The sequence below is a fragment of the Numenius arquata genome, chromosome 6, assembly GCF_964106895.1.
Source record: "Numenius arquata chromosome 6, bNumArq3.hap1.1, whole genome shotgun sequence".
NCBI classification, from domain to species: domain Eukaryota; kingdom Metazoa; phylum Chordata; class Aves; order Charadriiformes; family Scolopacidae; genus Numenius; species Numenius arquata.
The window spans coordinates 21,622,464-21,634,357 of record NC_133581.1 but is presented as its reverse complement, the minus strand read 5'-3'; the positions used below and the strand labels follow the sequence as shown (position 1 = coordinate 21,634,357).

Here is an 11,894-nt window from a genome sequence, read left to right as displayed (position 1 = left end):
TCTACCAGTAACATAAGACACTTTTATTATAGAAAAAATTCTGCACAATCACTTGTACCTTGAAAGTGTAAATGTTTTGCCATTCCTTTGAGCAAAATGCAATTTGCTCCTTTGAGCAAATAATCTAAACAGAACAAAAATAATGCAAATAAAATCGCTTACTGCTTCAGACCCTGAGATGGATGAGATTTAAGGGGGTCACATTTTCATTAGAGATAAATACACAGACTGTATAGCACAAAATGCTTCCTTGATGATGTAATCTTGTATGTTTATTGGGATAATTAAAGTCTGCTCTGAATATAACCCTCAGTTGAAAAGATCTGGTTATCACATTCCTGATAGGGTTAGGTGTCAACCACTAACTGCTGATGGTGATGGTCTAATTAGATTGCTAGATTTTCCTTTGGCCAAGCGAACTTTGCTAGCGGAATGAAAAACAGCATCAAAGGAATGTCAAACTGCTGGCAACACCTAAGCTACATTTTAAAATACACATAATGCAACAAGGAAAAACATTTGGGTTTATGCCTTATTTGGAATGTAGTTTATGACACAAGAACTGAGATTGGCTCTTGATTTTTTGGTCTCTTGTCATAGGGGCCCAAGCTTTGCAGGTTTTTATCAAAACAAATAGAAAAAAATAACTTCTGGGGGATCAAATATATACTGCTTCACTGAAAAAATAAAGTACCTTATTATCAACAACCATCTGGAGTTTGAATTTATGTATCTGTAAAGCCAATGCATGCGTTAATTTCTATCTTTTTCAAGACAAAACTGATGCAAGCTGAAGAAATATATTTTTAAAGTTCCAAACAACTGTAAAGTAGTAGCTGAATAGGATACAAGTTACCCTTCATTTCCAGTCTCTTAACATTCTCCTGAAGAAAAAGTTTGCTTCCCACCGCACTATTAGTGAAATACCATCTGTGCCGTGTTTGAAAATTACACAGAAAATTTTACAGAACATTTGATTGTTTTCATTTGATGACAAACTAAGAGTGACTGGAACAGGTTTGTTACAGGGCACTTCTGCATCTTGGCAAGTAGAAGCTACGGTCAACCTAACGTGCAATCTGACTAACCTCAGCAGCTGGACTGCTGAAACTGCCAGATTCAGAAACACTCTTGATAACATCCTTGTTCCACACCACCTGGTGGCTAAAGTCCCTGAGGAAGGCTCCCTGACTCCGCACTCTAAGAAGTACACAGCATGCAGAGTGATTTTTCTGTATTTTAGTACAGCATGATCATCACAGAAACCAGAACATCCAAACAAGTTACTCTTGGCAGCATTTGCGGGGTTATGAGGGTTAGGAACTAGAGTAAAGTTTAGGAAGAGCTGCCTTCCAAGCTCAGACGTTTTGTTTATCCGGGCTATCAGCTCTGTCCTTCTCTTGTGTGCTAAGCAGACACCACATGCCTTTTCTCCCACACTGTGCCTGAATATCTCTGGTATCGGTCAGCTGATCGTTTGCTGAGATTAATTATACCATCAGGGATTATGGCTGTTTACAACTTTGTTGTCAGGCTTCAGGATTTACTCTTATAAAAACACACTCTTCCAGCATCAGCCTATTCATGTGTGCTTTGGCATTAGGTCTTCAGGGTAAAAACTGTCCTATTGTTATGCGTAGTGTGTCTGGCACAATAGGTCATCAGCCTGGAGCACCGAAAATAATTGAGACACTGAACTACAGTAAAGGAAAGCAAAGCCCACAGTGGTGGAAAAACCGTAGAAACATTTAAAAGGGAAAAGTTGACTGCAAAGCCTAAAAGGATTTTGTTTTTATTCCTTTAAGGGAGGAGTTGGAATTCAAATCTGAAAGAAAAATTGTGAATGGGAATGCTGGAAATGTGGGAGCAAATTTGTAAGAGGAAGTATCTACTGAATTGCTTTACTTTATAGGATTCCTCTCTACAAATTATTTCCTTCCCGTGTGCCAAACGCCCAATCCTTTTCGTCATATTCCTAATTTCCTCCTCCTGAAATCCTTTTCACTAATATGCCTATCTAACCTGCTTTCATCCTGCCTAATGTGCACTACAGGTCCTTCCGACACCAGCATGCAGCATCAGCTTATTGAAACAGCTCCTTCCACTCCGGTCTGAATGGAATCAGGGCAGAAAATCACACAGGTCTCTCCACTCTGAAAACAAGTCTATTATGAATACAGGCCTCACAGCTAAGCCACAAATAATCACCTCAGCTTCTCTTTAAACACTTAGCAGTCTAAGTCAGCCTGGCTTATTTATTGAGTATCTATGTTTTTCTTTATAGGGGTAGCTAGCACAACATGGAAGCACAACCTTTGACTTGGGAATTTTGCAAGAATAACTGGTAAAATACCAGTAAAAGAAATAATTTTAAGAATACTGCAGCTTTTCCTGACTGAGCTAGTTCTGAATACCTAGCAGCAAACCAATTAGTATGAAAGAGGAAAGTTTACTCACATTTGTACGGTGGTCAGAAAATGTCCTGGGAAAAAAGAAGTAGTAAGAACTGAAGTTATTTCTCTGCTATGTCAAAGCCATCATTCCAGCCACCGTTTCCAGAAACTATTAGCAATGAAATTTAAGAAAAAAACCTTGAACGTTCATGTCAAATGATACATCTTTAATTTCTAAAAGGTGATAAGTACTAAGAAACTGATCTAGTTGACAGGCAATTAATCATCCTTGCATAGTACATTTATCTCCATAGGATATCAAGAATTACTTAGAACACTTCAGGAAAACTGGCACCTAAGTGAGCAACCAGCCTCAGTCCTATACAAAAGTTACAGACAACCTCAATGTTTCCAAGTTTTACTTTGTAATGGATCCAGAGAAGAGTCTTTGCTTTATCCACTTCTATCCAATAGCACTGTATTCTTTCACTGCACTTTTCAATTGGCCATCTGTATGAAAAACATAAAAGGCTGCAACCCACACTGATAAAAGTAATTCACAATAAATCAGCTTTGTTCTATTCAAACTTGGCCTTTTTGAGGTCAAATACCTCAAGGTATGTAGTTATGGACCTTTTTTTTTTTTTGTTTTTTATGTAAAATGTGTACCTCACAATACTTATAAAATGATTACTTGATTAACACTTCATCCAGAAGATGTTTAATCCTTCCCTTGAGAAGCTAAAAGGTGAGGCTTCAGTTTCAGAAGTGCTCTTGACACTCATCTAAAATAAGCACTGAATCTTCCATGAAGCCAAAAAAATTTAACTTGATTAACAAGCTTACTAACAAGACAAAAGACACTTTTTTCATAAAAAAAAAGTTTAAAGTTACATTTTACTGTATGTATTATATCTACAATGGATTTTTTTCCTTTACAGAATGATAGGTGGAGAGGAGCATTGTACTTACATCATCATTAATTAATCCCTTTTTCCTAGTAACTTGTGTCCTGATTTTCAAAAGCACTGATTATCAGCATATCCTAGGTACTGAATGGTAGCAGCAGGCACTCAGAACTGTTGAAAACAGACTATTAGTACTTGTACTTATGCTGCAAATGCACCATTTGAAAATATTCCTCTTGAAAACAGGTAGCTTACTTTTTAGTCAAAATTGGATGACTAATTACTATTTTAATAATTCTTGTAGTGTTTTAGAATGTTTAAACTAACTATTAACACTAATTACTTAATACACCATAGTGGATTATGATCAAAATTAGTATGTCAAAAAATTAAGTTTATGATAAATAAACTTTGGACAAAATTTATACAAGGCCGTAAATAAATAATTTGAACTTCAATCTCATTAAAAAGTAAAACAGTACGTCACACAACAACATCATCCTATCTAGACAGTACAAGCTCGCTATATTTTATTGCATAATAATTTGAGAGTAACATCTTAAGTAAAACATGTAAAGAAACAAAATCATTAGATTTACTTCCTTTAATATCGAACAACCAAAGTTTCTCCTTTGTACATAATCCAATTTAAAGATAATATAATTAGCACTTCCAGCATTAACAGTCTCTATTTACAACGAATGAGATGGGGTAGGTAATCTAAAGAGTATTCAAATCTGTAAGAAATAAATCAAAATATGAAGATTTACAGTAGGCTCAAAATCCAAGACTTTTCTGTTTATGGAATGCAATTTAAAAGGCTTTGCCATCTTTATTAGTTGTCAGCATTCCTGAAATGATGATTTTTTAATAGTATTTTAAACATTTGAAATCTTCAGTAATGCCTTCATAATTTTTATATGACATTAAAAATTAATTCCAATACTTCTATTTAATTTTTTCACTTGCTTGTAGACCAGTCTGAAATCTGATGAAAGGATAACAAGGAAATTTACTATATAATCCTAATTCCATATTCCTGAATATACAACGGTTGGAAGTAGATGATGTCAGTCCATTCCAAGGGTTATGTACACAAAACTTACAAAACGTTCTTCGCTCTTGCATAAAATGTGTACACAGTATCAATGAGCGGGGAACTTCAAAGTTTTTATGGGTTGCTGCTGGCATGGACCTTTGTTGATTGAAAATAAAACACCTTTCACTCTATTGTTCTGGTAGCAGTTTTAGAAGTTAATCATCAATCCCTGGTGTTTCACCCTGTTGTATTCTGGAGGCTATTCTAATGGCTTCTTCCAGGGACTGTTGTTCTCCAAGCTGAAACAAATGCATTTAAACATAAATAAATCCAAAACATTATATATGGATATAAATTTAAAAAAATAATAATTAAAGATGAAACCAAAGATAAAGAGATGGATCAATACTTTAGCATAAATAAGTGTGATCAATATTGTCACACTTCTAGGTAATATATGCTTGCAACTATCTAAATCAGCATGACAATTAAGATAGCTTCTGATAGCAGATTAAACCGCTTTTCCATGTATGTAGCAAATAAATTTTCTTCAAAGAGCTGCTGCATGGTAAACACATTTCATGACACACAAAGTAGATGATATTTCAACTTGGCAAACATAACAAAGCTAAGATAAGGCCTTCAAAAGTAATGGCGGCTGTTGAATTACATTTTAACACTGGTAAAGCAAACAAACATCTTAGTTTTTCTTAACTGTCTTGCAGAAAGTCAGCTCTTTGGAACACCATATAGCATTAATACATAGAAAAAATTTACAAATTTACTTTTATTAGAGAATCCTGAGTGTATAAAAAAGCAGTCATGATGAAACTGTTCGATTCTACAGTAGATGGGAGAGAAAATTATTTTGTAGTTGCAATTACAAGGCCACCAATATATCTGACACTGTCAGAAGCAACATCAACAAACCCTCAATAAAGCCACTGGGACAGAATTTTGGGAAGGAATCCACAGAGTTTTATAATGTGTACACCATGCACATACATCCAGTGATGGCAACACTGAAGACAACTGCAACCTACTAAAAATGTAAAGCTGGCCATTACTTACTGGCTCAGGAAAAAGAGATGAAAGTGTGAAAAGTAAAACCAGATTATTTGACAGATGGACAGACCTAATGGGACAGTTCTAAATATCGCTTGTAACTTGTTTTTACAGTCACGGGATATCACGTTCTGGAGCCACTCAAATTAAGAAGAGCTCTGCTACCACCTCCTTAGGACTTCAATCTAGCTATCAGGCTCCCGGCTTTATCAGCATTTAGAAACCAAATGAATTCATTTATTAGTATGAAAGTACAAAAGAGAAACAATCAAGAGCTCAGGAATAATCAATAATATTTTAATTTTGAATTCTCTTTCTTCTATTTGTATTGTATATTTTAAATTTAACTAATAGAAAGATACCTCACCAAAAACTTCACTACTGGTAATGCATGTGCAGACAGTGCCTGTATTTTCCTTTCATTCAAATGACACACTGCTGAGAGTGCAAGTTACTTTTTTTTTTCCTTCCTTCCTTTCCTTTAACGTAAACAATTGCTTCCTGATATGCTTTCTCTTACATGCAGATTTGATTACTGCCAACTTAGCTTAAAAAACAGTTCAGAATTAAGAGCTTCTCGATTTTCCTTGCTTTTCAATCAGCATCTGACTTGCTATTTTCCATGTAACAAAGGGGAAAATAATGTCTCATTTCTGCTTGAAGATATTAACACAACTCCTTTCAATCTGAGCTCTTTAGAGAGTAGCATGCGTACATACACTTAGACTGCAGCATTAATCCTGAGACTCAAACGCTCAAAGGTTTTTATGTCGTATTAGTTTCAGCAAATACGAACAGTTTGAAGGAACCAGACTTAAGTTGCTGTTATTTCCACATGCAAAGTATATTTTACCCACTGGAAATGAAATTTGTGAGTGCATTTTCTGCATTCCTTTTTTCTATTTGAAGCTATTTCCAAGAACACATTGTAACTTATGCTACTTAATACCGATTTGTTTAGAAGATCTTTTGAGCATTTCCTCTCTGCACAGCCACACTGGTCTTCTTTTATATTGGTATTTGTCAGAGCTAAGGCCCATCATGCAAACCATACTCAAGACAGTTGCATATACTCAACTCCCTTTGAAATTTACAGGGTGTATCACATCCATGAAAATTATCCTCCTCCTAACTGTATACTGTTTCAGGATGTATGGTTCCTGTGTTCTTCCATGTTCTCTAGAGTAAAATGCGTGTCTGCGGTGATACGACGACAACAACAGGATCAAACCCACAAAGTGCTGAGTCCCACTTCCACAATAACTTTGAATACAAAAGTCACTTAATTAGATTTCCACTGGACTTCTTATTTATGCACACAGTTAAGCATAGAATCAAGACAGCTATGAGGTGGACCAAAAAAGTATTAGGCACTTTGCAGGACTGATACTACTAGGCTACCCAAAATTTAAACTAATTCATTGGAGTGGCAATTTCCCTAAGCTCCTTCAGTCATTTATTTGACCCTTGACGGGACGGCAACACCAACTAAAGAGATGGATTTTTAAAATACTAAGTCTTCCAGTTTTAAAATTTCTAAAAGCTTCTGTTAACCTACCATCACATGTAACAAAAATAACATACACATAGTTAGGTTAATGTTTGAGTAAGGTAGCATACTGACCATTGTTTGCCCTAGAAGATTCATTCAATCTTCTAGTTAAGCTAAGTTTCCCTCTAAATAAACTAGTCACAAAAATACTTGTTCTAGTTTTGGTTACTTTATAGGCAAAGGCTTAATTTGTGCTTTAATTTCCACCTTCTTTTATGTTAGCCCAATTTCAATTAAACTCTCTCATACCTAGAAATAACTCTTTCATTCTGGTGTTTGGACAATGTGAGAAACTATTCACAGAGATGGCTGCTTGTACTGTGCTGGTTTGACACATAAACAGAAGGTTATTCTTTCCAGAGATTTCTGATTATTAATCTTTCTACGTAACTATTTACACTTTTTCATTATTAGCATCTCAAGGTTCAAATAATATAAATCCAGTAATTTTATCTGTATAAGTTAGTAGCAATTTACACTTGAGAGTTTGGCTTTATATGTAATGCTGAAGGATGAATGAAAGCGTTTTTCCACTGAAAACCTGTGACTCCATGAACAACTCAGTTGACCTGAAGTTTGGCCCTCCCCTGACCTCCCCCTTTGTTGGAAGTTCTACAGTAGACTTGTAAAATCAAATGGTTATTATTCCTCTTCCTACCCCATATATTATCTAAAATACGAGATCATATGGTTATGGACAATTTTTTCAGGGGACCCAAGCTTATTTGAATCATGTTATTACATGACTAGGAGCTTCTGGGTCTAGAAGAAACACTTCAAGAAACATTCATCAACATCTTACCTGTACTGCAATTTGTGTTCCATTGGATGTAGCCAACAATGTAACAGGTCTAGTTTCTGTAGTAACTAGATGGTGCCCATGTTGCTGATGTCCCATTTCTGATGAGGCACTATGAAATGCTGCTAAGTCTTGAGCCACAATAGCAACCTTCAAGACCAAAGGAAGAGAATCAGCTGCATGACAGGTCTGTTACCATTACTGACCTCATACAATGGTTACCTTCAAAGTTAAAGTTCACGAGCATAAAGTTATTCATGAACATAATTTCATTGTGCAAAAGATACATCTTTTAAAGAAAGGTTGCCATCATTGTGTTTTCAAAGTTATCTATTAGCTCTCAGAATATAAATATAATCAGAACTGCACATAAGTTCAATAAATGTGCCTATAAGCCTGTGATTATTTATACATACAGAGCACAGTGATTAATAAGCATCTTCATTTTCATATGGCACATTTTTAGAACAGTGGAATGCATTTTAACTTAAAGATTAAAAATTATATATTTCTACGAAAAAAGTTAGCTATTTTATTTGTATATTAAAAACAAAAATGCAAATATATATTTACACAAATTTTTCCTATCTGCCAAATAAATTAGTTGCATAATACTAAGTGGAAAAGTTACAGTTCATACTGGTTTCTATTCTTAGCTCTGCCACTCATTTACTATGTGACTTTGGGAAAAGCACTTAACATTTCTAGGTCTTATTTCACACACACCGAAATGAATTACTGCACTAGTACCTCAGGATTTTTTTCTTGGTGCCTAATTGTTTTTAAAACATTCTGCTATATGTTGGTGTATAGCACTGAAGTACAACACGTCATACTCTTATAAGGGGAATACTATGGCCAGGTGTTGAAAACTGCTTTATTTAGATAAATCTTTGTGAATGACAGAACCGTGATGGCTTAGGTGCCTATTTTATATCGTCTTATAAAAGAACACTACACATGTACACAGGATAGTATCTTACCTGCTGTCCTTCGGTGCCTTCCGCAGTAACCATTGCTACAGAATGTGTTCCTGCAGAAGAGATGACGGCGTCATGGGCAGGGACTGTGATGGTGGTGCCATCTTGTGTTACCATAGTGATAGTATTGCCAATGGCCTGCATATCTGCCTGGGATATGTTGACCTGAAACACAAAATAATTCCTGAAGTAAAAAAAGAAGGGTTGATTGCTGCTCAAATCATACCCGAGCCTTAGCTTCTGGCAACATATAATATGTTTTTAAGTAAGGTTTGGAAAAAACCTATTATGTGCATTTGAAGTGTAACAGCATTTATGAAACAAATTCCTTCTAGTTGGTTCAGCAGGAATACTCCTGCTAGTTGTTCACTTTCTTCATGTGAAACGACATGTGTAGCAGTCCAGAACAAAAAGGCAACCTGTTCATAACAGCAGGAAATAATATTTTAAGCCATGTTCATTTTAAGCCATTTTAAGCCAAAAGATCTAATAGCCATTATTCCCCATCCTGACCAGTATGCTCATGCATTCCTTGAGAATCACCGTCACTCTTTGGCCAAGTCCCTGTCTTGGAGAAAGAGCCCTCATCAAATTCATCTGGTTGGGATCTAATATTCCATGACCTTTCAGACACACTTACGTGTTTACAGAAATAAAATTATTGCTTTCAGTAATAAGAAAAAGGATGCATACTTGCCCCCAGTGTCTACAACTCCATGTTAATCAGATCATATCCCAAATAAGTGCATGATAAATTATCTATGCATGTGTCTTACACAATGGACAACGTGACTCCTGACCTGACCACCTGACATACTTTTATCTTAATGGAAATACTAAAGAGGCCTATGAGGGCTTAGAATTTAAACCATGAATAAACAATTCATAAAAAATTAATGATATAAATTACTAATGCACATATATAAATGCATTAGGGCACCAGCTACGTGACTTGATGTCTGATTTACAAGGTAATAAAACACCCAAGAACTGAAGTCAAGCTGAAGTATAATTTAAATAAATGCAAGAACTCCATGTCAAGGCTTTTGCAGGCCTTCATTTTAGAGGGTAAAAATGCCAATTACTTAGCACTGCTGCAGTGTTCAGGGCTGGCAATGCAACAGTTCCCTTTAATTTTTCATTTCCAATTTGAATTTAGAAGATACCTTTCATATGCTACTGGCATCTCAGCTACCTTTCCATCTGAAATAGAAACATTTTCCCATATGCCTTTGATATATTGCCACAGCTAAACAAAATAATTGTGTTGAAAACCCCTCCCAATAAAATTTCATATGAAATCCTTAAAAAAAAAATATCCATAGGAATTTTCAAGTGGAGGTAGTATCAAAGCATTCCTTATCCGCTTGTTTATATTAGAAATAGTAAGAACTGATCACTACCAAATAGCTTGTAAAGCAGGCACCTGGACTAGAAAGATTTCCCACCCCTAGCCCCCCAAAAGTGTGTGCACAAGAAGATGGCCATCAGATATTAATGGAACAATCAGACAATTCTGAGAAACCTCAGAAACTAGGCCATATATATAACAATTGTTAAAATAGCCCATGCCTACTTTAAGAGTGACAAGGATAGCAAAAAATCTAGCTTCATACTAATACAGCTTCAGATGCCAGAATATGTGGTTTAATTTAGGTATTCCAGAGGAGGCCCAACCCTAAACATATTCTGACCCACCTCCAAAGAAACTTCTTTCCTTAAGAAATCCACTAATGTATTGATCAAAAATTCTAACTGATTTTAGAAAGTACGTAGAGTATCTGAAAACACCTACCTCAATTCTCAACATATTTTTGTCAGCTCTTTAACACTGTGGTTACTTACGTGTTGGGTTCCGTCCTGGGATATTAGTGCTACTTGTTGACCTAATCCAGATTGAGTAACTGTAGCAACCTGTGCAGAAATTACATCTTCTCCCTCTACACCTGTCACATAGGTTATCTGGGAGCCTTTGAGAACATCTTCACCTTGACCTAATTGATACAAAGAAGGCAAGAGGGTAATTTACATACTCTAAATTACAAGAATTAAGTGCCAGCCTGGTTTGAAGGTTTTAAACACTCCAAATGAAACATTTTAGTGGAAAGATGCAAAAAAATAAAAGAAGGAAAGATATCAAAAGCAAGTCAGAAAGTCTGTTGTTTTGGGAACATGGCATATGATCTTTTAGCAATGAGTTTTAACACACAGAAGTACTACAACTCAAGAAAATATAAATTTAGTTTATAAGCAAATATTAAAATGGTGACAAACCTTCCTAATTCATTCATTAAATGTTAAGCTCTCCATACAAGAGACTCTATGCAAACACAAATGGCAGCTTTTTAAAAGAGTTATTAATTAACAAACATACAGAAGAACAAAGTAATGCCTTTGTGTGACGATTTAAGTAAGTTCATTATCTTAATAAATGTTTAACCTCAGCAAATGAGGTTATCATTCCCTTAAAAGAAAGAATTAGACACTAGTAAATCTGCTTAAGGCATTCGGTGCATTTTCCCATACATGTAGTATAACAACTTTTCTGACCAAAACAGTTTGTGCATGTATTTCCTATCTTCAGTCCCATCTAAAAATCACAATTTGATATTTGTCCTATCACAATACTTCCCTCAGTCTGATCTTTAATAGTCATGGGATTCATTACTCATGATACCATGAAAAACATATTCTAAGGAGTACTGCAGCACATGAGCTTATTTTCATCTTTGCCTCTAGGACAGTTTACAGAAACTGCTGTTAACCAAAGCAAACCCACCGTTTTGCTGCAAAGTATCAGGGTGCTGCAAAGACAGATCTTTCCTTTTCTCAAGGCAGTCCCCTTTACTCCTGCACAAAAGACTGTCACCAACTATGGTGTTATACATACTCTTACAAAAACCCTTAAGAAAAATCCAGCAGGTTGCAAACAAACATTTTAGACTCACAGGTCCCTTCCCACATTCATGCTTATAGCAGGTTTACTGGGACTGCAAAAGACTATAAATGGGGTTTATGATCTGGTCAATTACTCTCTTTAGTTTCTGTTTACAAGCTGCCTATCACAGTAAAAAGTTCCTACACAAAAGTTAAATAACTTAATATTATTAAAGTACTTCATATTTTTATCTATGCTTTTATTTCCCTGGTTATAAAAA

General features: G+C 35.4%; 1 protein-coding gene across 3 annotated transcripts in view; it reads right to left on the bottom strand.

The window, feature by feature from the left end:
• Positions 1-3,047: 3,047 nt before the first annotated feature.
• The window catches only part of ZNF143 (zinc finger protein 143), a 40,332-nt gene continuing 31,485 nt past the window's right edge, over positions 3,048-11,894 (bottom strand). For all 3 annotated transcript variants that reach the window (XM_074148543.1, XM_074148541.1, XM_074148544.1), the window contains 4 exons: positions 10,582-10,730; positions 8,740-8,901; positions 7,760-7,906; positions 3,048-4,639 (listed from right to left, as the gene is read on the bottom strand). In XM_074148543.1, coding sequence (XP_074004644.1) covers positions 4,556-4,639; positions 7,760-7,906; positions 8,740-8,901; positions 10,582-10,730 — 542 coding nt within the window. In that variant the 3' untranslated portion in view covers positions 3,048-4,555. The remainder of the gene's footprint in view (positions 4,640-7,759; positions 7,907-8,739; positions 8,902-10,581; positions 10,731-11,894) is intronic.